Source organism: Scomber japonicus, chromosome 15, assembly GCF_027409825.1.
Source record: "Scomber japonicus isolate fScoJap1 chromosome 15, fScoJap1.pri, whole genome shotgun sequence".
Taxonomy (NCBI): Eukaryota; Metazoa; Chordata; class Actinopteri; order Scombriformes; family Scombridae; genus Scomber; species Scomber japonicus.
In genome coordinates this window covers 21007950-21034090 of record NC_070592.1, presented here as the reverse complement: position 1 = coordinate 21034090, position 26141 = coordinate 21007950, and the positions used below count along the sequence as shown (strand labels likewise).

The 26141-nt window shown below is 39.8% G+C and overlaps 1 protein-coding gene across 1 annotated transcript in view; it reads right to left on the bottom strand.

Moving 5' to 3' along the window:
- adgrb2 (adhesion G protein-coupled receptor B2) overlaps window positions 1-26141 on the bottom strand; it is a 146012-nt gene that overhangs the window by 69858 nt on the left and 50013 nt on the right. The window contains exons 5-15 of the mRNA XM_053334205.1: window positions 18544-18708; window positions 17979-18143; window positions 16511-16612; window positions 15180-15286; window positions 13854-14048; window positions 13328-13396; window positions 12649-12757; window positions 12289-12435; window positions 7136-7223; window positions 6132-6234; window positions 1360-1403 (exon numbers count right to left, since the gene is read on the bottom strand). Of these exons, the coding sequence (XP_053190180.1) occupies window positions 1360-1403; window positions 6132-6234; window positions 7136-7223; window positions 12289-12435; window positions 12649-12757; window positions 13328-13396; window positions 13854-14048; window positions 15180-15286; window positions 16511-16612; window positions 17979-18143; window positions 18544-18708 (1294 nt within the window). The remainder of the gene's footprint in view (window positions 1-1359; window positions 1404-6131; window positions 6235-7135; window positions 7224-12288; window positions 12436-12648; window positions 12758-13327; window positions 13397-13853; window positions 14049-15179; window positions 15287-16510; window positions 16613-17978; window positions 18144-18543; window positions 18709-26141) is intronic.

Genomic DNA, 26141 nt, shown 5'->3' with positions numbered 1-26141 from the left:
AGGGAGGCCTACTGTGATGGCGACGTGACAAATTCAATTCTTCTTCGAGCCATTTGCTCTGTCAAAGCATCATTTGTCAAATCTGTCTGGTAAAAGTATGTTTATATACTGGACAACTAATAAGCGTGAGTATTCAGCTGGGAAAGTAACACCACCTGAATTGTGTTTTTTAAGTAACAAGGGAAACATATTCACTTGTTCTGGGTGCTTTTGCCCATATCACATAATCTTCATTAGCAAAATCAAAGGTTTGATCACCTGTCATGGAACTGTAGATGAATGATCCATCAAGCTCAACTTTTCCTAAAGACATTCAGAGTAATGGACATTTCTATTACAACCATGACAACTGATTAAACTTCATCTGTTAACAAAGTCAATGTGATATGTTTGAAAGCTCAAGAAATATAAGTAAATAACTTGAGTAATTGTCATCTTCTGTCAAGGTCAAAAATAGACTGTCAAGCTCAAAGGAAACATTTATCTGCAACAATATTTAATTTCCTGTGTCTATTTCCTAGTAACTAAGGCATGATTTTTAGTGTAGGCAGCTCAAAAGACTATATCAATTGGAGGTAAAGACTGAAACTCCTGCTAATGAATTCTGTGTAGTGTTATAGAAATATATGTTGTAAGAGACAGTGTTCAGTTCTAATGGCATGAGTAGAAGATGTAGATGACTCATAGATAATGGCTTGCGACTGTGAAAATGAAAGGGTACCATGACCTGGAACCAAACTGAACAAATTTGACATGACTTTGTTAGTGACTGAAACTGTTATCCCTATTAGTATTTGGGTTAATGGTGATAAAGGCATGATCAATTGTGCTGGTTTACATTTTGTACAGTTCAATACATGGTCCACTATACAGCGCAAACAATGTCAAAGGGTCAGTGGCCTACATAGACAAATGGACAAAAACCCATTTGGTAGAAAATAGTGCTTTAGGTCACTGATGCCACAAGACAGGATTGTTCCACTTAAACAGACTGCCCTTAATGGATCACAGAATTGCAAATTAAACCTTCAATATGGTTTAAGTTAAATTAAACATTGAAAGAGGATTGCAACAAAGGAAAACCTGCTCCAGAGGGCTGAGGCGTTCTGAGTGATGTCACTTTTGAACTCTTAGCAACACAAAGAGGACAGTGTTCGTTCTAAATGACTAATTTAATTAACAATAACATGGGGAATGTTATTAGATTATTTTCAGTTGATTAATAAAACAAATCAGACTGGGCATCATTGCAAAAGAAGAAAAACATCGACTCACGCGCACACATAGAAACACATTCATTACTGCACCATACACACTGACATGCACACATGAGTATCAGAATCATTCAGAGTAACTTACGGGTTGCCATAGTCCCAGACTACGCACTGAGGATCTGATGTACCCTGCAAGATACAGGGGGGGGGGGGAAGAGAGAGAAGATAAGCTGTTACTGCCAGTCAAGAGAATGAGTGAGAGAAAGCGACAGAGAGAAGACACATAATAGCTTGTTGCCAGAGGAGAAAGAGTGACGCTGCATGGGCGATGGAGAGAGGTAAACAGACAATGAAAGAGAAGGATTGAGACAGACGGTGGGAGGGGGGACGATAGAGAAAAAGTCACTGACAGAGCACAGAGCTGCAAGTAGCTGCTGCAGAGAGAGTCAAGGTGTATGAGCAATGAATTGAGAGTTGGAGACAAAAAAGAAAACCCATTTCATGGACAATAATACACAGCAAGTGGAGGTCATAAACATCCAGTGGTGGGAAAGCATTCAAATTCTTTATGTAACTACAATTTTACTATTTTCCAACAATGGAAAGTAATAAACTAAAACTGAACATCGACGAAGCAATAAAATATACTTCAGAATAGCAAGTATTGATTGTGAAAAATAGTCCCATTCAGAGTGTGTAACAGTATAAAGACCCACAAAGGCCCCTAAACATCCCTATACGTATTATTGGTAGTGATTAAAAAAACATGTTTAAAAAAAAAAGAAAGAAAGACAATAAATCCTCAGCAAGGGGATTTGCTATCAGCTCACTCTTAATCCATCGACTCGCTGGAGCCAAAAGCCAATCGTTGGGGGTCGAACGGCAGGTGAATCATCTGGTAATCAAAGCTCAGCCAGGCGTGGTAGCGGAGGAAGACTTGCTATGACTCAATCAGTGGATCAATCAGAGGATCAATACCTTTAACTGACTCATCACAACTTGTTCCACTGGTGATCTTCGGCGATCTCTGCATTGATTACTTGTAAAGCGTTGCCTGTGCCCTTTCACCCTGTATGCCTCATTTGCTGAGAATTGGATTGTGATTGGCTTTTAGTTTAACTTTGTGAGTGTCTAGTGTGGATGAAATATTCTGTTCTTCCATTTATTCCTAAATCAAAAGCATTAAAAGACTCAAACTGGTCCCTTAGTGCTGACAAACGAGGTAACTCCAATCGTAGTCTGAGAGCTTGACGTATTAACCAATAGGTCTTCTTTGTTCTTTAGAGTAAGACTGATCGCTCTTCTTCTTAACTGCATCAGGTACCCACAAGTAAGAGGTTATTCTCCCACTGGGCTGATGCAGAGGGAAATATATCCCTCTCTGTAGTAGTCTGTTGGTCATTCATGAGTCCTGCAATAAGCACTTTGCCTTTGAGCTCCCCCTGATGGTAAAGGGGATTATAGCAATATTTCTACAGTCAGACTGCTGTGTCCATTATGAAAGGGATGATATCTACTGTAAGCAGACTCACTACAGCCTGAGGATAAGTTGAAGAAATTACCTCTTGTTGAGTGAGATGGCTTTAAAAGAAAACTGAATATTTTCTGAATATCAACAGTGTTTTAAACGAGCAAAGAGAGAGAGAGAGAGAGAAACACATTCAAGTCTGCACTCTGAGGATTTATTTCTCTGAAGGCAAGGTCACCCCTCCCTCTTTGAACAGTTCGTAAAAGATCTTCCATGAATCAGTGAATCCAGGAGTCTCTGCATGGTTGGACTTGCGAGGGCCGAGTGATGCAACGTTTACATACAGAGGATCAGAGGCTAGGCGACACAGATTGATGAAGCTCTTTGTTCTGCCTCACATGCAGACGGCCGTCGCCGACATTAGATATCCCAGGGCATGCATTAAGGTGGCGGGTTGTGTTTGCATTCTGCTATCAATCAGCGGGCATTGTGCCCAACTATACACTATAGCCGGAGTGACACCAGTATACTCCCACAATGTCTGTCTCCTCTTTAGTGCTGATACGTTGCATAATGACAGCGTCTGCTCGACTGATGTCTCTCAAAGGGAACGATGTGTGTCTGATTCTAACAGCTGCATTTATGGATGGCAATAATGGTGTGCACCTTAACAGCTCCTTCTTCCTTTTTTCTCAAAAGGAACAGCCATCTTCTTCAAGGTATTTGCAGCCACATGTGGTAGCCATTTGATGATAAAATGCCTAATGCATATTGGCTGTGAATATGGTAAACTAATCAGATGAAATGAGCTACCGTAACAGAACAGGACCACACTCGTTCAGGGAGTCTTAAAAGCCCCCCTTTTCATATCTTAGAATATAGATTTAGAAAATGAAATGGAGCAACTAGGATGATGCTTTCTGACTGATGGAAGTAAACTGGATTAAAGTGAAATTACCAAAAAGGCTTATGGCTGATGTTCATAAAGCTAACCAGGGCTGCCATTCGCAATTGAAAAGGGTAGATGAAGGATGGGTAGCACTTGGCATCTAATCTACTGGTCCACTGTGATGACACAGAGCTTTCTGACCTCCTGCTTCTTACTCACCATTAAAGACACTCATACACTTGGGCACCAGAGAAATATGTGTGGAATCTGACTGAACAGATGTGCTCTTGGTGATGACATGACCATGCACAGAGACCCCATATACCCCCCTTTGAGAATGAAGCCCAAGGCATCTGTTGCCACTGCACTGCTTCAGTGTTTCTACACTGGCCAAGGTCGACACCTACTGTGCTACAGCTGAAGACCATGACAGGAAACTCTGCTCTCCTTTTCATTTTCTTGCCTTCTCTGGGTCTGATATATATATACTGTACATGCACTCAGGAGCTCAATATTTACTACCAGATGAAGTTCAGGCCAAGCTGAGCAAGAGCAAACATACCTGTATGCATGCAAATAAATATTCTCTAACAACAACTGTCCTTTGTGTGTGTGCATTTGGTTGGCAGTGTTGTTTACTAGGTCCACTAGCATTATTTTATTTTTAGAGTAGTTTAGGTTTAGGGATTTTTTTGTTTTGTTTTATAGGAGTAGCTTTTTGAGAAATATACTTATTCACTTTCTTGCTGAGAGTTAGATGAGAAGATTCACTTGAAACTATAGTTAGAAGCCAGTTATCTTAGCTCAGCATACAGACAGCTAGCAGGCTCTCTCAAAAAGGTAACCTTTAGAGGTGATGGTGGGCGATATCATTACTGATGACAGACACAGGCTAGCTATTTCTCCAAGATATAATCTTTAACATTTTTATTAAATCAAACTCCATTTTTGATGCTATTTATGGTCTTTGCAAATGCAATTCATTGTCAAGTAATACAAGGTATGGTAGTGGTAGATCCGCCATAGAAATATAAACTATTATGGTTTGAAAAGACTGACAGGGCAATGTTTGTATGTTTATTTTTCTTTTACTTTGCTTTCAAGAATTGCTTAAAGCCTAATTAAATTCAAGAAGTAATCATAGAAAATGAAAAATGTCTATGACTGAGACCATTAGCACTGGTTGCATTTCAAAAGAAACCAAATGAATATTATGCTAATCACTTCTATCTTCTTTGGTCATGTGATATTTGAAATGAGAGGTATGTTAATTTTACGATGACATTTCAATACATTTTCACCATTATTTTAGTCAACAGCTATAATCTTTTTGAAGATAGTTATAGTTTAATATAACTTTGTCCTGTGATGTATGAGACCTGCAAAACTAGACTTGGAGAAGAAAACAACCCACACTGGGAGAGGTTATGCATATGTGCATCTGCCCTCCACATACTGTCCTAGCCCTGTGCTATATACTCTGTGCCAAGAAGTGCCTGTACTCAGCGGTAGCCTCCGGTAACTGTAGCGTTTCTCAGCAGCCTGCTACGCTCAGCATTAAGACATCATCCTCTAGACACTGGGCGTGCAACCTACAGTTCCTCTGCTTTGCCAAAAGTGTTTAAAAGCAGAATAGGAGGATAAAATATAAAGGCATATAAAAGAAATGCCATAATTATTTAATGAATCAGCGGTTTAAAAGCGGAGAGATGGAGTGGTGGGGGATGGAGAATGAATACAAAGTCTTTCTAATGAAACTATGCAGTAACATTGACCCTCAGGTCCTGGTTGACACAGCATGAGACCAATTTCATAGGAAAATTGTAGCATGCATATATGTACAGTATGTGTGTGTGTGTATGTTTTGTCTAGAGAGAACCATTAAATATTCAACATTATTTTCAAAACTGTGCCCACCTTTACACAGAAGAATGGTTAATGAAACCCACATCTTATTGAGGTTGTGAAGAGTGCCTCTCATTAAACTTGCACTTAGTCCTTTCCACTGAAGATACCCCACGAGTCATTTATAATAACACACTCCACTGTAATATAAACTGAATAGGTATCAGGAGACACTGCGATATAAGGAAGTCAAAAAGGTCTGCATTTATTCAGGCAATTCAATGAGCACTATGGCACTTTATAGCATGCAGCACTTTCTCTTTCATCTGAACTCAGGAAACATAGGTCAGCAGGGAGAAAAAGAATCCTTTAAAGCCTTAAACTAATTTATTTTCTCAGCTAAAGCTCGCCTAATATACAAGTGTATGATAAAAACATAAACCCCTTGCATTAGAAAGTGCTTCATATGGAATAATTTGCATTTATGTTACATTACACACTTTAATATTACTGAGCAAATAAGCTGATTTTTTTTTTCTGGTGGTTAGAAGTTACACACTACTTCAAATGAGTCTCAAGTGGCTGGGAAAGTTTAGATGAAGAAAATGAAAGAATAATGTTCTCCACTCCCTAATTGTATACAGGATATTTATTTATGTATTTATTATGTATTTTGTTTTGCATTAAAAAAAAATTTTGGGTCTATTTTACTTACATTGAAAAGTGGTGAGAGCTCCACCACCACCATGGGCTCACTGGGTTGCGGTTCTGGTCGTACAGTCACTGTTAGGATCTTGGAGTTGATCACAGCAGGGGGACTGCAAAGACACAAAAACACACAACATAGCATTTACTTTGAGAACTGGACTGCACATTCAGGTTTGGTTTAAACTGGCTGTCTGTTGATGTCTTGACAATGTTGAGAAATATAAATAATATGTATCCAATCCATGGTTTTGAGGCTGTGTGAGCGTCTTTACAGAAATGAGTGAATACATAAATAAAAATAATGAGAGATTGAGACAGAAAGCCAAAGCCGGAGCCTGAGTTAAACAGAGCTCTGGACCTATTACCATTCAGCAGAACTACTGGGAAAAAAGGTTTTTACAGATCCAGCTCATCCACAACTAAGAGCACTGACCTGAATAAAAGGGCCCAGGGCCAGCACAAACACCATATTACAGTGGCCTTTTGACAACCTCTTGATTTCTTCTAACTCCTACTTTTTGCAAATGAAAGTTCTATGCATGTTTCCAGACCCATTAGGCCCACACCCATTCAAAGCCCACTGCACACCTCCAAAAATACATTGACAATGCAAAAGAAATGGAAAAAATACCCAACAAGCAGGGCAATGTACTTATTTGGAGATCTAAGAGACTTGTCTGATGACTAGGCAGACTCAGGGAGAGGAGAAAAGCAACAGAGATGATATAAGAGAGAAGACAGAAGGCGAATTGGAGGTTGGCGTTAAATAGAAGGAAGAAACGACAGAAGAAAGTGCACATAAATAGGAAGGTAGAGATAATAGAAACTATAAAAAACAATAAAAGAGAATATAAGGGAGATGAAAAGTTGTCAAATAAAGTGTTGAAAAAAAGAGGCAGAGAAAGGTAAAAGAAAGGGCACGAAAAAAAAGGAGCAGAAGACAAGATATAGTTTGAATTGCATAACAAAATTATGAATAATTAGTCACTGGATCGTATAAGAAGTACTCACTTTGGTGGTGGTAAGATGACACCCAACGTCCTGTACAGGATGGCTCCAATGACGTAGTACATTGTAGACTCTGAATCAGTCTCTGTCTCTGAAACACAAAACATTTTGCAGCTGATCAGCCCCAAAAGCTGGCATGCTTTACCTAAAACATCACAATTATATCTATATGTCCATCTATTTTGTAGACCTGCTTTATCTTGTGCTCAGCTTGGAGTGCTGGAGCCTGAAAAAAGATTTCTTTGGACAACATTAACTGTGAGATACTGAGTCATATGTTTTATTTTTTGATTGGAATACAAAGATCTTTTAACTCCTGTGGGGGTAAATGGATAATTGCAGCATCACATATAGAATGTAGCCAATACTTTAAGGACTACATTTATATTTTACACAACAACAACAATATAGCTCAAGTTTTATGTTGGCAAAGGGAAATAGAGAAATGCAAAAGAATAGATAGAAGAAGAAAAACAACACTTTTTCCGAAATGAAACAAAAACTCTTGATCTGCTGTTCTAATTATAAATTGAAATATGTTGTTGGTATTTGCAATAATGTGAAATAAATCAACTGAAAGCAAACACAGCCATTAGTTGGTGAAGCAAATAAGCACAGATTTCATCTGTCTCATCAACCTGCAATTTCGCCTTCATTTACATTTACTCTTAAGCTGCTGCTGACAAATGCTCTGTTGGAGCAAAGTTAGTTAATTTGCCGCACTTTTCTGAAGCACTATGTGACAGCAGCATACTGCGCTCTCAGACTTATTATGCTGCTGTATTGAAGACATACTGCTTACTACTAACCCACTTAAGGTTTTAGTTTTACACTTTGTGTGGGTGGACACACTGTTTGTGTCATTTGTGTTTGCCCTCTTTTTGCAGCTAGTAGTTCACCTATTGCTCCCGACCTATAGTGTAGAAGCCTTATCTCCAGTCAAGTCAAGTTAATTTTATTTATATAGCGCAATATCACAAATTTACATCCTTGCCTCCATTTGGATAAGGAAACACCCCCACTCCAATCCAAAAGAAAAATAACATAAAAGGGAAAAGTCCATCATCCCAACATGCAATTAACTTCAGCAATTTCTTTTCAATCAAGTTTATGTCTTATTGCACACTTGTGTCAATGTCTCTATCCCTTTCTGGTTTTCCTTTGTTTCAAATCACCCTCTCTTTTTGTCTTCCTTTCTTTCCTCTGACTCAGAATTCACCCATCTCATCATCCTCTGTTGTTGTTTCCATTTCCCAACCCACTTTTCAACTTTTCCACCCTTTCAACAGGCTTCTTTACAACCCCATGCCTTCCATCACTCCCTTCAGTGTTCATTCACCAAAAAGAGCAGGGGTTCCCAAGGAGACGTAGTGTCCCTCTGTAAATGTCACTTTGTCTCAAGAGTGGGAGGCAGAAGGGAGCGGGAGAGGAAAAGTAAGAGGGAAAGAGTTCATATTGAGAGATGCCACTCCCTCCTTTGCCCTTTTAGGAAGCAATGGAGGAGCATCGATAGGGAGAGGATGAGAGGAAGAGACAGAGGGGGCTGATGGTATCAGGCGTACAGGGTGACTCATCCAAAATCTGTCTGCCTGCTGCCAAAGAGGTAATACTCAGGAAGAGAGATAGCTATGCAAGACAGATGAGGAGCGAAAGAGGAAGAGACAAAAAGATCTCCACAGTGGTAAAAAAAAAAGCAATTCTCAGATTGTGAGGAGGCAAATAAAAAAAACAGATCAAAGTCAGCATGAGAAAGCCTGCAAGTGTGATGGATCCTAATTGGACAGTGTCTGCAAAGGCATGCAAATGAGAAAGTCAGTGTATTGTGGGTAAATGGTAAATCAGTGTGCGAGGGGGTGGCACTCCTACGCTTGAAGATGATTAATACCACAAAAGCACTCCACCAAAACTCTAATTTCCTATGAACAGACTTTTCGTCATTCTCCCCTTACTGAACATCTAAATGATTGGTGGTCAGATGTAATCCGGCAAAATGGCAAACCACCAGCTGTGAACTTTAGCGTGCCGTTTGTCAGGAAAATATATGTTTGGAGTTGATGCTAAGCCATAATTTATAGTTTTAATCAAAGATCGACATGAGTTACTCTTTTCCTTCTACCTGACTTCTTTCCTCTGCACTTCTGTGTCACTCAAAACTTTTGTCCACTCAACACTCCAAGACAGAGTTGCTTTCATTCAAGTTTAGCTATTTATAAACTGGTCATGCTATAGATTTTTAGACATTTTGGGAAATTCTTATATTTGCTTTCCTACCAAAAGATAGATGAGCTTGTTAGCACTTACAAATCTGTGGGTTAGCTCAGCTTAGTTTAGACAAATGAAAATCTGGCTCAGTCAAAAGCTCAAAAACATCCTTACTAAAAAGTCCAAAACTCACAAAATTCACAAGCTGTAGTTTAACATGGACTTACTGTACCTGCCATAACCATGTCTTGCTGAGTGCAATGACTTCCTGAAGTGTTTTCTTGCTGTCACTGTGTGGTTCACAAATGCTAAATTATTATTATTATCATAATTACATTCCTGTTTGTGTTTAGTTAAAAACAAATAAGATACAACATGTTAATTAGTAATTAGTAAGATGTGCTGGTAAGTGTATCCTCATACTTTGGAGATAGCCTGGCTAGCATTTTGGCTAGCTCTTCAGGCCTCCAGTTTTTATGCTAAGCTAGGCTGTTCACCTAATACTTCACACACAGAAATGACAGTGGTATTGATCCGGCCTAACTCACTGTCATCAAGAGAGCAAATGAGACTATTTCCTACAATGCTGTACAATTCCTACTGAGCATAATCATTGTTTCAGCTCATTTAATGGCCCCATATTGTCAACTCTAACTCAACACAATTATAGTGAAAACTGTAAATATGAAGCCTGTCTTTATTAGAGAATAGAGCTCATGTGGTCTGTGTTGTTGTTTGAGTAATAAACCAGTTAACAGTTATAACCAGATGCATACTGTATGGCTTATTTGAAATATGAGGCCATTGCTGGATTGTGTGTTTAGATGTATGTGTGGGCATGGCTATGAGACAGAGAGTCTGTATCTGAGTTTAAGAGAGAAAGAGAGAGACAGAGGAGGGAGGGAGTTTGTCACCTCGAAAATCAGTGAAGAACAGTCGCGGCCTCTGCCCAGTGAAGCGATTCATGAACCTATCAATTGGCTGTGTGTATGTGCGCCTGTGTGCGCACGTGCACACACAAAAGGTGCCAATGGGCCTTTATGAGCATGTTTAAGCTGTCCATCTGAGACAGGCTTTCATTACAGGTTAAATGAACCAAACAAACTGATAGCAATCAACTAAAGACCTCAACTTATGGTCTGCCAATGGGAAGAGGCAGAGTTCCCACAGGGCAGAGTACTAATAATGTCCTAACTCATGAGGCTATATGCAGCTTGGATGAGACAATTTACCAAACAGCATAGGCTAAAATGGCAAAGGCATGTGCTGAATATCATATGAGAAAATGGTAGTGTAAATGTGAGGCAGTCAGTCACTTTTATTGCACAACAAACACTGCAAGAGACAAAACATTCACTACCATAAACTATGAGGATAATGAACAAAAAATCTCAGATGAAGGGGAAAAAAGGCAAGCAATACAACAAGCACTAAAAAGAGACAGGATGAATGGAGAATAAGAAAAAAAGGAAACGTCGCAAATGCATTAAACAAGCTCAAGCTAACACTTCTTTGTCTCCAATCGCAGCCTTACGTTTATCCTTTGAGGTATCTTTGAGTTTGCTGTTCTATATAATGTGAAAAAAAGAAAAAAAAACCTGAACAAAATAACTCATGAGCACACTCTGTTATATAAAAGCAACGTGGATGGTTAGATGGTAAATTGGTTCAGAGGCAATGCATAAAATAAGAATAGTACTTTGAACATAGAGTAGTTGAGGTGATGTGCCCTGAGGTTATACAGCATACAGGATCTTTTGAACGCCAATCAAAGAGACTGTCATTAGTGCATGTCAAAGGTCTGAGACAGCTCTGTTCCCTTGGTCTGCAGGCTTTCTCAACTGTAATATGGACAGGGGATGGAGTGGCAGACAGGAAGTTAGCCAGTGTAATTTCCTGTGGGTTGTGACCTTTTGCCGTCATTGGTAGAGGATTGCATCTGACACAGTAATTGTCTTATCTAATAAAAACCACGTTCTTCTCGTTTTTCAACTTTCTATCGGCTTCCTGATATCTTCTTTCTCTTCATATTCTCCCACACTTTTATTTCTAGGTGTGGGTTTGAATAATCACTTTGTTTGTTTCTTGGCTTTACTTAAAACCTTGGGGAGAAACAAATCACAACCGCAATATATAACAGCAGTTAACTCTCGTGTTGCTAAAAGCAAAGACACACCTTTCAAAATTGTGTGAGGACTTGATGCTCTCAAGGGGATGCAGCATGCTTCTTAACAAATGAAAGACCTGCATCTTCTTGCGTAGCCCTCCAGGGCCTCTTTTCAGTCTAAATCCTTCTCAGCATTACCCTTCGATGTCCTTGAGAAGCCTTCTATCTGTCTCCATAAGACTCATCTCTGAGTGCATGAAGTCACTCTGGGGAACGTTGTTCTTAGTGAGCTGGTATGACCTTGGCTGAAGAGAGCGTTGAGTGGGTTGATAACAGGTCCTCATATGTGTGAGAGTGAAGATGACAACTAAAAAAAGATCTGAATCATGCTTGTGAGCTTTGCACTTAAACCTGACTGTAGACAGACTTCTGGAACTTCTCTTTGATCCTAAAATAACATCACAGCCTAATTTCGATGGTGTTGTTGTGTCCAACTGCTTGTTTCTAGAAAACCCCACCAAAGCTGGAGCAAATCCAGCCTAATCATAAAAACAAATGCATATTAGACCACATGTAAAAGGCCTATTCATTGATGGCATCCAGCTCACCCTGAGTCAGTGTGCCTTTGGTTTAGAGTTGTGTCCCATGCTTGGACAAAGGTATACCTTCCTGCAAGTTTAGCTGATTTTAGAAAAAAATCAAACTACAACAACAACCACAACCAATATGTTTACTATGTGTACTCATGTTTACAGTACATGGGATGGACATGACCATTAGATTTCAACCAAAAAGCCCAAAGTGTGGAAAAACCCTGTGATCTGCATATCTGTCTTATTTCTCCTACCTTCATTTGGGACAGTGAAGACCTCTTTAGGGATGTAGAGCTTGTCCTCTGCTGTTCTGGCCCAGTCCTTCATCCCTCTCCGGCCCTTCATGGGGAAGTTGATATCACTAGAAACTGCTGACACTGGCTCTCGCTGGATCGTTATCACTGGATAAACAAGAGATATCAGAAGTTTATATGTTATGCAAATGAGACTCAGCCCAGCAGTGTACTACAGATAGATAATTGCTCAGTAATTTTGACACACCCATATTCTAACTGTAATTATATAATAAAGTAGTTAGATGTTTTTTAACAGTGATGTTGATAGTCAGCATATCTTTTGTCACTCTCCATCACGTCTAGTCATGTGACACTTACTGAGGTTGTTGGTAACAACTAGAAAACTCTGAAAAGGCTTTTGAGCCTCTCCGATGAGGTGAATGAAATCTTCTAATATCTTCATCAACAGCGCAGCGCCAGGAGCGACCTGTGGATGGGGAGATGAAAAGACAGAGAGGGGTGAGTGTCAATCTTTTTGCCATCATAATTATAATCCATGACTAACCTTCTATGAGATGTGTCTCACCCACTGAAATATTTATATTCATTGCATTCATTGCCCTGAACGTGTTCCAGGGCAGTAAATTGTAACCACGTGGGATATAATATCATATTTGGTTGCTTGTTTATCATGTCCAGATGGCAAGTAAACACACCTCAACTCAAGGGCATCGAGCTGGGTCACACACAGAAACATACCGACGAGCAAAGACACACACAGATACAGAATTATTAATAGATAGCTGTTGTGTTTAGTAAACAGGTGGGTTTTTATGACACTAATAATGAAATGTTAATGTGAGACGTGGTCACCCCCAACCCCATCTCCTGCCTCCCACGTACAGCTTTAGTCAAATTTATGCACACACACACACACACACACACACACACACACACACACACACACACACACACACACACACACACACACACACACACACACACACACACACACACACACACACACACACACACACACACACTTGCTATGCATTACCTGATGAGCGTCCTCCCATTTCTCTACGTTTTCCATGTCCAACATGTGGCTGACTATGTGGAAGAATTTCTAAGATCAAAAGATAAAAATGTGCTCAGTTCATAATGCCGTACTATCACCACATTCTGTCATCTCATTTGTATGTGTTTGTAATGTTAGGCATGGTTCCTTATTATTAAGCAAACGTATACCCACCAGCAAAGGGTACTGCACTTTATTCTCTACCAGATCTTGGTCTTATGTACATGGGTTTATTGTAAAAGAAAATAATTTCTGTCAAATGAATGGCTGAGATAGGAGTATTTTTCTTACAGGCAGTAAAAAGAGAAAAAAAAAACACTGCTAAAAAATCCCCTTTGAGCCCATAGCAACTGTGCAGCTGCAGTTCATTGCTATGCACACCATGTGCAAGTAAAAAGTGGAGCTTCTACATTTAATACATTTGGAGGTGTTATAAGTATATATGTATGTGAGTGTGTCTGTTCTGTATGGTTTTTGCATGCTTCAACAGAACGCTCTGCCCTACCTGCACGTCGTCGGAAGCTGGGATGTAGGTTGCTCTTTTGAAGGTGTCCGTCACATTTCGCAGGATCTCCGTGGAAAAGAGAAGGTCGCCACTGTAGTAGCTCCTCCTCTGCAAGAGCTCCAGGAGACTCCTTACGATCTGAGACATGCCCTCCCCAGCCAGGGTCCTCTGACCCTTCGCGAGATGCTCTCGTAACTACAATGTGAAGAGAGAGACAGAAATAGAAAGAGTGCTTTGGAAGTTGATAGTTGTACCACTGGTAATTGTGGTCAAGATGATGAGATGCATGCCCATAGGCACTTACCATAGCACAAGTGTGTATGCAGCTGGTAAAAATGTCAAAAACAACTAGACTAGACAAACCAAACATTATGTTTTTTTCCTAAGAAATCACAGAAATGTTTTGGATGTGAAGCGAGGGAGATGTTTAAAGACAGGCGTATATATGTACATGGTGGGATTTTTTTTCCTTGTGCCTAAAATAGGCAAGCAAAAAAAAGGCCTAGCATCACTCTCAGACAGAAATTGGATCTCATTACTTCAGAAAAGGAGATACCGAAAGCAATCCTGTGAGTGTATGTGACATTCTGAGAGAGAAAGAGAGAGGGAGGGAGGGAGGGAGAGAAAGAGAGAGAGAGAGAGAGAGAGAGAAAGAGAGAGAGAGAGAGAGAAAGAGAGAGAGAGAGAGAGAGAGAGAGAGAGAGAGAGAGAGAGAGAGAGAGAGAGAGAGAGAGAGAGAGAGAGAAAGCGAGAACAGAAGATAACAGCAATCACAGAAAATTAATTATTGACTCCTGGTGTTAATGAAAGGTTGGAAAGGAAGCTAACAGTGCAATCAGCTCTCATGCACAATCCCTGACCCCCATCTCCTTCCGTCATCATTGAGGAGATGGAAAAGGTTGAAGTTCACAGAGCAGGAAAACAGACTGGCTGATGAACACATTCATTAGCTATGTTCATTAATTGATAAGTGTGAGCGCAAAACTCTGGAAAAGCTAATTAGAGATACCGGCAAGCCATGAGTAAAGACACTCCTCTGTTTTCAGTAAACTTTTTTAAAGAAAGTTGAGGAGAGTTGAGAGCATGATAGGTGAAGAAGTAAAAAAATTGGGAAAAAGACCAACTTTGAAAAACAGATTTAACCATTCCTCGTAAATTTACTAAAGGTGAGTTATGATAGAGTGGTGGTGCAAGGAACAGGCTTAAACGATGTAGATTAGACCAGTATACACATCTGTTTTCTTCTTGCTGAAGATGATGAAAAGTATCATTTGTAGAGAGTGTTCCTGAACTTTGGGAGTACATATTTCTTAGAAGGGAACTTACAGATAAATGTAAATATCTATATTCAAGTGAGACGCATCTGGCGAAGCTCGGAGGACCCCAGAAAGCAACTCCATTATTGTCCAGCATGCAACGACGACTAGCAGATCCTAGAAAGAAAGAGAGACACAAACACTTGATATGGAAGTCATCACATTTTCAAATGAAATCTGCTTAAGGACGGTTTGGCAGCTCACACCTGCTTGGTTGTTTTAACCTGGCAGTCAGCAAAAAAATCTGGAAAAGGCTGCTGGCCAAGAAAAAAACCCTTTTGAGAGTAATAGATTTACTTAAATAAACTCTCAAATTATTCAGTTAAATAAATGTAATGCTCTGATTTTACTCAAATATGATGTTCTTAAAGGCATAATGCTTCACTGGCAGGCTACCTGAATCAGGCAAGCATGTTTTGATGTCAAAGCTGATGCCATAGTTTGAATGATGTAGAAACACACATTTATATTATAGGAGTTCTGAACCACATCTGCTCTTGGCTCAAATTCTGAAGAAGACAGTGTGTAGGGAAAAAAAAAAAAAAAAAGAAAACACGGTCTGTTCTTGTTTCAGCTATTTGAAGTTAAAAGAAAAGGTCTGGCAGCCTGCTGTTTGAGAAACTCTGCAGTTTAGACTCACATTACCGTAATAAACAAATAAGGCTTGACTGCATCCAAGCAAGACTTATCTGTTGCTAATTAAGGCTAGATGCTGGATAATGCATGAGTTGGAAATTGTAAAATGGCTACTACTGTTTATCAAAGCTCATAATAGTTGCACTATTTAGGGGCAACCCTTGTGATGATGAGCCTCTGTATTTATTCCACACATTGGAGCACATCAAACTTTAAAAACACACACAATCTGATTATTATTTTTATCTAGTTTACAATGTTGACTTTGGTGACTAAGAAATCATTCCTGTGCTACATTGCAAATCCCACACGACATGTCAAAAAGCTTTACAAGGCTGTACGGTGAGGTTTTAATTCATTTGAAGGTTCTGCTGAAGTTGGCTAATTTCTTCAGCTACCATTTGTACTGTGGTTAGCTTTATTCATGCTAATTACCCAGTGCTAGCTGAACCTAAATTTAGGGACAAACAAACTTCTTTTGCTCCTGTTGGACATATTTTATACGCTGATTTGTTCTTTTCTGTTCAGTAAATTTGAGTGTCTATAGGTACTTTATTTCTCTATATGTTGCTGCCGTTGTATGTGCTCAGTCTACATCATTTCTAAGTGTCCTTCAGGATGTGTTAGCTATTGTGTTGTCTAACAATGTTAACACTGAGCAGCTGACAGAAAGCATTACAAGCTTAAGCACATTATGTGACTGACCAGTGGCGTTAGTTGGACACTTGTTGTAGACAGTCTCTCCAGCTGAGGCTCTCTTCCATGACATAGAGAGAAGGTGCTCGTCTTTACATATCTCGTGAGGAGCTGTAGAAGAAGAAGCGAGAGACAAACAGAAAAAGTGAAACGAGGCATATTCTAGCAGGCGCGCGGAGAAAAGAAGAAAAATCACCACGTTCCCACTCTTCAACGCACACACATAGCAAGAAGGCAGAAAAAAAAGAGGGAGACAGAAAAGCACAAAAAACAAGATTCAAATCAATGTTCTCCTGCAGCAGCTTCCAATCTTATTCCCTTGTACATTGCTCAGTGCTCTCTGTCAGTGTCACTGCCTCAGTACAGTATCTCATTCCCTCTTCATCTTACCCCCTCTCTTTATTCATCTGTTTTCTCCCCCCCCCTCCCTCTCTTTCATAACTCTCATGAAAAAAATGAGGGGGGTGGGGGGGGGGAGTGCTCTGAAGATATTCCGAGGGGGCAGAGGAGTGTTGGCAGCGGCGATGCAGAGAGATGAAGAGGGACGGAGACCAGAGAGAGGGAGACAGAAAGCTCAGAAATATGAAATGATGCTCCCCTGCAATACCAACAGACAAGATCCTTGTCTTGTGTAAAAGAGGCTTGAAAGCTTCTGAAAACAAAAGGAGTCATGCTAGAGACTGCACTTAAAAAGTTTATCATTTGTAGCCCGTCAAAGCTCAATGCAAGCACGTACACATGTGGCATTCAGGCTTGCATAGAAAACACACTTGCATATTCACACACACACAGCTTCAGTCAAGAGGCATGCTTATTAAACCATGCCGTTTCCTGCCATGCTGACACTCTGACAAATCACACCAAGTGGGCCATTGAACATCTTGCCCTCTACCAGGGAGAGGAACACATACATAAACAAAGCAGGCCAGAGAATGTATGGGAGATTAATGTTAAAGAGGAGAGAGATGTAAGGAGAAACAGATTATCTCACAGGTAAACAGCGAGGATAAAAGTATAGCACCACAAGGAAAGGACATGTTGAATCAATGAAGAGGTAATGATGGATTGCTACGTGAACTAACAGGAAAGAAGACAGACACAAGACTGATAGCGATGAGAGTGAAAAGAGTGCAGTTCTAAAATTGCTACAGAAGCCTTTGGCTGTGGTGCGAACCATTGGGAATCACTTCTATTCTGCCTGACACATACTGTGCATGTGCAGATTGGGCACACATACAGACACGCACACACATATTCTTATTATCTCTCTGTCAGAGACCCAAACACACGCAGAGAGGCATGCATAGAAAAGGCAGCCATGCTGGAGAAAAAAAAGCCAAAGACTGTTGAAAAACTGTTTATACAGACATGTGAAGCATGAATAATATATACATAAGCATATATTCTGCGGTTCTCCCTCTTTTGCTCGGCTCTCTCTCACGCAACCACATTTACACACTTCAATGGAGTCACTGACCAGGGCACTTCTTTTCGTTACAGGACCGAACCTCCTCTCCTGAGCCGTCGCAGGGGTATCCCTGTATCCCAGTGCCCTCACACATCCTGAAGCGCCGCTGCCAACCCGAGTCACATGTTTTGCTGCAGAGACTCCAGTGGTTCCAGCTGCCCCAGTTACCTCCACCTAGAACAGGAGCGAAGCAGGAAGGAAGGAATGAGTGAGGCATGTAAGGTAAGGAAAATAGGAATGGAAGATAGAAAATTTAGGTTACAACTAAGGAAGAAGATTGGAAACTTTCTCTTCTTTTTTTTTTTTTTGTATGAAAACCAAATTAAGTTAATATGAGCTTGCTCTGGGGCCCAGGCTCATTAAAGCACACTAGTATTTTTGTCCTCTGGGGCCCCTGTCGAAACAGACTTGCCAGCCAAATTGGGTCCCAACCCACAAATTGCTGGTACTGTATGTGGAATGCAAATCAGAGACGACCATGTAGATGCCTTAAAATAATGCATGTTTCATGTTTGCATAATGGTGCTTGAGAGCATGTGAGTGTGAATACTAAGCATTCATTTGTGTGCCTTACCGCTGCACGAGGGGTTGATGCATTCTCTGCTCTCCTGATGGGGGCCCTTACACTCAGCCCAGCCGTGCACTGACGCACTGCAGCGCCTCTGCCTCTGCTGGCTACCCGTGTTACAAGTCACGCTGCATTTCGACCACGGCCCCCACTCCAACCACTGGCCCTCCACTAGACGCACAGAGAGAGAAAGAGAGAGAAAGAGATGGACGTGGATAATGAGAGACAGATGAAAGATGGATGAAGATGGACCGAGGAAGATTTTAAGAGACATGGGGAAATCAGGATAAATTGGTCCAGATTTTTGGAGAGAAAGAAAACAGGATGTGAGGAAACAGAACGGTAGAAAGGGAAAGGGAGAAAAGAGACAGGACAAAGAATGTGAGCAGACTACAAGTGCACAGAATATCAAATGAGTTAGGACAGAGAAAAATAAATTACAGAGGCTATTTGGTTTTACATAAATAGCAACAAACAAATATGGCACTTCATGGGTCTGTGGACATTTACATATTTCAATCTGTTATGAAATAGCTGATTACAATTCTTTTCATGCTTTGTTTTAGAGAGTTCACACAAAGTGCAATCAGTCGGATTTCCAGCCTTATTAGAAAGGCACCAAATTTCAACTTTCAACTGGTGCTTAAGCACAAATTCATACATTTGCAAAAAAAAAAAAAAAAAAAACTTCAATGCAATCCAGAACTGTCTGACTATCAGACATTGTATGAATACCAAACAGCTTAACCAAAGCTTGATGACACGCACCGGTATAATCAAAGTTCTCACTGTCCCCTTTAATAAGTGGTAGAAAAGGGAGCATTGCCAGAATAACGGAGTTGTCAAATAAAATATCCAAAATACAATTAAATAATCATAATTAAGAAGAGAAGAGAGGATTTGTTTTGGTGTGTTATCACCTTCAAAGCTAGTTAAAATTTTGAGAATCTGCACCATAGAAAATGCCCTACTGTGCAATTGCTTGGGTGCAGGTAAAGGTCTGTGACAAATAAACATCTTTGTGGAAAAAAAAAAACATGACAGAAGAACCAATATTTGACCTGTGACCATTATCCTGATTTCAGAATAATGTTGAACAAACAGACTCAATATCACATTGTCCTGACTGTTCCTGCTGTCTCTATTAAACAAAGCTTGCTGTCCAAAAGACACAAATCTTGACCTTTGACAGTTTAAACAGCAGTCTGACAAAAGAACACTTGCACTGTATCGCTGTATTGGAATATTGCAATGAAAAAGCATTGTCACACCAATCCTGGTTTACTTAATACGCAGTAACATGCATTCCTAGAGGTAATCATTTTGATTGAGCAACAATACATTGCCTCGTACTGTTGGCAGTAGTGTCACCTGTGCTGGAAAAAAATCTAATTTATATGTTGCCTGGAGTTGGATTATTGACTCAAGCTTTAATTTGTTTTTGCTTGTCAAATTTTACAAAAGAACTCCAACTCCAACAATTTCTGAACAATGCGTAATTACTTGAATTTACTTAAATGTTAAAGCAGCTTTAATTAATTGTTTTAGACAGTTTCGACCAGTTAAACTATAAACACAACATGGACACGTTATTGCCTTTATACTGTTTAAAAATGTACATGTTTTCCAGATGAACTTGCAGTGGTTTCCAATTATATTTTTCTCCTGGAATGCAAAGTTACTGCATGTTTTGTATCTGTTGTCATAATCCTGATGCCGAATAAATCCAACATCAGCTGTTTGAAAGATTATAGACCTGTTTGCATTAACATCTGTAATCTTTGAGTGCCTACACAGTCAGCTTAGACACCTACCCTATATACCCCAAATATGTCTGTGGAGGAAATCCATTCCATCCTGCAGTTATATATTATAAGTGATGGCAACTAGGAGTCAATCACTCTTGAAGTCCTTGAATTTTTGACATATTACAGCTTAGAACACAAGTAGTCTAAATGAACAACAGTCTCTCTAAAACCTTATGCATGCAACACTGGCGCCCCTCAAGGTTGCATCGCGCCTACTTATCACCTTTCCTGTATTCACTGTACACAAATGACTGCACTTTACACTGTGACTGTAAAAATATTTAAATGTGATAAAAACACATATGCTAGGGCTAATCTTGTGTTACAAGACAAATTAGTCTCTTGTTTTGACTGATGCTATCTGTACAATTTGGAACTGAACATCTCCACAACTGAAGAGCTGGTGGTTGAGATGGTAAGACTATAAACAGCCTGGAGGTGGAGAGAGTGGACAGCTTCAAGTTTCTCAGAATAACAATCTCCAGCTCTCTGAAATGGGATTACAACTCCATCCAATCTGGATCATCAAGAAAGCCCACCAAAGACTGTTTTCCCTACACCAGCTGAAAAGGTTTGTGGTATCTAAAGAGGTGATGCCGCAGTTCTACAGAGGTGTGATAGAAAGTGTTTTTTCTATATCTGTGTGGTATGGCAACTCCGCAGCTCAGCAGAGGAAGCAGCTGGTGAGAATATTTTGCTCTGGCTCAAAAAACATCAGCTGCAAACTCACCCCAATCTCTGACATCTATGAGACCTGCATTCAGTGCAAAGGTCGAAACCACCACGTGCCCCGCCAACCCGCTCTTAATAACTCTCCCCTCAGGAAAAAGACTCAGGGCCATCAAAACCGAGACATCCCATTTCCTCAACAGCACTTACTGCAGAACCATCCAATTACTAAATGGCTCCCTAATTCTGCATCAGCAAATTTACAATAGCAAAGCACTGTATTTTAAAGCACCTGACATATAATTCTTTTTTTGTACAAGACTTTCTTCCTGGGCTGTTATTATCTTAGATCCACGGATGTATGTAATGTTTTAAGGAGTGGGACTCATGTATTATGTGTTTTTTTTCCCTATTATGTGGCTTCACTGTTATACTGTGATTGTTTGATGTTCTGTCATGAGGACAACGAGGTAAATCCTAACAACTAAGTTACATGGCAATAAATTACTGAATCTTGAATTTTGAATCTAATAATACAAAATTGCTCACTCCCCTGTTTAAACATCAGCAGAGATAGAGCAGTATATAGGATCCATTTGGAGTTGTGGTTCTGGCCTTCTTTCATACTGTTTTGCTTAGCATCAATTCTTGACGGACACATCTGGCTCATAGCAGCTACACATTCCACTGTGTTATCCAGCTGTTTTCGTAACTTTGCTTTATAGCGCTGATTTTTAGCTTGCTGCTACAGGTAACAATGTTGTTCAGTTCAGAGTTCAGAGCTTTATTGTCCCTCGAGGAGAAATTTGGTTTGCAGTGACAGTACAAAAAACAAGTAACACAACAATCATAAATAAATAAATAAACAGTGAGATAACAAACATCTCAGCGTACAGCACAACCAAACTTGATAAGAGCAATCACAATTGGAATGGTGAGAGTGAATCAAATGAGGCTCAATAGGCCTGAGTGGAACAGAGGTGGGTGATAATTCTCTGTAGGTTTGTCACTGTGAGGGACGCCTTTGCCGCTTTACATATATCATCTCACTAACTCATTTTTAAATTAACAGTATTGAATAGTGCAACTTTCATTTTTTTATTACAACTAATTCATTTAGATTATTATCAGATTGTTGTGTTCTACTGTCTTACTTTTGTGTTAAAAGGTAAAGAAGCGATGTGGGGGAAAATGAGAAGAAAAGTTGTTGATATTTGAGTGAAAACCAACGAACACTGCAGAAAAGTGACTTGAATCCGATGCCATATTATTATTATTATTAATATTATTATTATTATTACATATAACCATATTTTTTTGTTTGGCCATATCTATCTATCTATCTATGTATCTGTTTATTTTGCTATAAGTCATATGTCAAGTCGAAGAAGAACCAACCGTGTACCAAAATGCCGAGTGCGTAATGATATATGGTTCAACTCTTTTACGCACCGGGCGCACGCCGGTTACACTTGGAGTTTGTTTATGGACAGCCAAACGTAATAGCTTAGTGTCATACACCGTTGGAAACCTCTGACTATTGGCTAAAAGGTTATCAACGTCATTTCACCGAATATTTCCATAGGCTAGAACAGCAGTCAATCAAAGCCATGTCCTCATTGGCTTTGGAGACATGTACTGCCTAATCCTAAACACCGATTGGCTTGTGTGTGGTGTCGTCAGAAGCAGAAGAGGCTCACGGTCGTAAACATCTAGTCACGTGTACTCTGAGATGGACGTGCAGGTCAGGAAATGACGTAAACGGACCGTATATAGTTTGTTATTTGTGTTATTACGTTACGTGTTGGACTAAATACATGGACATATTGAGGAAAATATTCCGGTTTTATGGAAACGGATTTCATATTTCACAAGAATGGATACTTGGCGAGCTGTACAGAAAGTCCTGAGTCATAAGATGATCGTTGTGGATAAAGAGAAGACTTTGAAGGTATGTAGGCATTATAGCTTTTCTTACTTAGCTCAGGGGCTAGCCGAGCTAATCGCTAATACTATTACGGCTGTGAGCAACCATATAAGTCGTGAGTGGTCTTGAATGAATCAGGACAATCTAAGCTTTCCAACGATGTACGGCATGAATATATATGTTTAAGGGTTGGTGTTTAAAACATTTAGAAGAACTTGTGGCTACCTCCTAACATCCGTCCCGTTCCGTAGACGGAACAGCGTGCGTTAAGTGGTTAAACACAATTGAGCCTCTTTTAGAAACACTTCCAAAAAAACAATCAAATCTAATAACAACTTAATCAAAAAACAGAATATTTGTCCGAATTGCCTAATTTCTAAATTGTCTAAATTGCTAAAATATAACGTTAAAGGACTCCAAAATGCACCCAGCCGAGCAGAGAGAGAAAGAGGCAGAGTGAGTGACAGAGATATTATTTAACTAGAGCCTCATAAAACAACAAGAGTGACTCACCTAAAGGCTGCAGTGGTGACTGTCCACTGCTAACAAAGTAACTCCAGCCTACTGATTCTTGTTGATTAGCATGTTAGCATGTTAGCATGCTCAAGGATCAGTGAGCGCAGCCTGGTGACAGTCAGCTGAAACGCTCTGTCGGACCGAAGTAGCCGGGATGCAGAGGCATTGTGGTGCTATCCTGGGTAGCCTGGCCAAGGTGCAGGTTTACAATGAACTCTGTCATTCTTAGTTTGAAAAACTCCCACGCCAAACTTCGCCTTGGCCTCTTCATGTTTACGTTTGATATCTACGGCAGCTGGTAAGTACCTGAGCCGTTTTCTGTGTCAAATATCGCCCCCCAGTGGTAAGATGTCTCATCGCTGCTACATGGTGAAATTCATTGCATTGCTTCAAGACTCACACTTCGCAACACAACTTCTATTTGAAACCAGCGTTTCATCAATAAAAATTTCATGTGATCGACAATATTTTTAACGATCAATTATCGATCATCGATTAATCATGCCCATCCCTAGGCAAGGCAGGGCAGTTTTATTTATATAGCACATTTCATACACAATGGCAACTCAATGTGCTTTAGCTACATAAAACAGAAAAACATGCAATTTGAGAAACATTAAAACATACAATTAACCTGGACCTAAACCATTCAGTGATTTGTAGACCAGTAGCAGAACTTTAAAATCTATTCTATAGCTGACTGGGAGCCAGTGTAAAGACTTTAGAACTGGAGTAATGTGCTCTGATCTCTTTGTTCTGGTTAAAACTCGAGCTGCAGCGTTCTGAATGAGCTGCAGCTGTTTAATGCTTTTTTGTTGGAGTCCAGTCATAAGACCGTTACAGTAGTCGAGTCTACTGGAGATGAAAGCATGAATCAACTTCTCCTGGTCTGTTTGAGACATAAAACCTTTCACTCTGGATATGTTCTTTAGCTGATAGAAGGCTGTTTTGGTGATTGATTTGATATGACTGCTATCCCTAGTGGCTACGTCGTGATTGACAGGTTGATTGACCAATGTCCTCGAGATCCAGCCCTCGCAACATATCGCAACCTCCCCGCTCCGCCCATGGTCCCGCCTCATATCCATGTAAGTAGAATCAGTGTTTTTATTTTTCCCAGCATGCACCTGAAATTTTCAAGATGGCGCTGCCTAGATTCGAAACTATTGGCTTCCAAGCAGCAGTCCACAAACCAATGGGTGACGTCACAGATGTTATGTCCATTTCTTTTATACAGTCTATGATTGAAACCAGACTTTTTTTCAGTGCGCACTTTAGAAGGGACAGCTAGCGGATAGTGAGGAGGGATTCAGTGATTTTGACAAAAAATTTATTGGATTATTATCGCTTACTACATCTTTAAGTGAAAATACATGCAATAAATTCAATTTGGAAACTGCTAAACCACAGCACTCATGCAACACACCTAGCTTCTGTGTATGTACTGTAGGATTCTCCACCAGGCGGACTGCTCTTCTCTATATTAACAAGAATAGCAATTCAAAGAATTGATTTTGTTTGGACTCAGTATGATATATTGAGGCCCACATTCTACACACAGGGGTTTTAAGTCGAGGAGAAAGTGAAGTACAGTGCTGTAAATGTATTTGTCTGGTTCTCCCAAGGGGGAAGGGCATTGCCAGCTCTTATTGGTGATGTGGTCAATCACGCTGTGTGTGACTCGTACAGTGTTCCAGCTAGCTGCAACACAAACGCTGTTGGAGATGACATACATAGAATGAACTGTGACCTAGACTTCAAGTGTGAACATGACTAATCCAAAGTAATTAAAGTGTCAAGATTTTTTTGCTTACGTGAGAAAGAAACCACAAAAATATCTTAATTTTTAATATATATTCTCATCTTTCGATCAGTGTGAGAACAATTGCTCTTCAAATATAACACCTAAAATCACACAAATATTAAATACACATTGTGACAGGAAGCTTGTTAGCATGTGAAGATAAGAGTCGCAAAATATGGCTTCAACTGAGAGCAAAAACTGTTTAATCAAAACAAGCTGCATACATGTAAAGGCAGTTCCCAGTCAGACGAGATCAAGTACCACAACAAACAAACAGCTCTCTGACAGGAAGCTTTCTTCTTGCCATCAATTTGCCTGCATTTAAGACTATTAACTATATGTGCTTGGCTATGAATGGGATGTTTATATTGAGAGAAAAAAGGCGATATTAAAAAACATAAAGGCAATTTCAAGCCGCTCTGCCTACATATGAGTTCATTTTAGTTCTCGTTTGCTCTGAAAGGTCTAATATGATGATTAAATTAATTATTCATGTATGAAATTGCTGCTGATTTTTACTCTAACCCTAACCCTGTTGATTTTCTTTATTTGATGCAACAGCTGTCATATTAACATTTGCAGCTCTGCCCACATATACATGCATTTGTTTGACTTTTTATCTTAGCACGTGTCTAAAAAAGAGACATGCCAAAAAAAGAGACATGCCAGTGTAACAGACAAGGAGTCCAATTAAATGAAATGCAAATCTACGCTCGTGCATATAGATATAGATATAGATATAGATATATAGGCGAGATCCATCAGAGCTCTTTCCTCTATGTGTGGAAGTTTCTGTTAAATTGCCTATGCGGTATTCATCATTTCAAAGGACCATTGCCTTTGAACTCCCCAAAGCACACTGAATCTGTTGTGATAGATT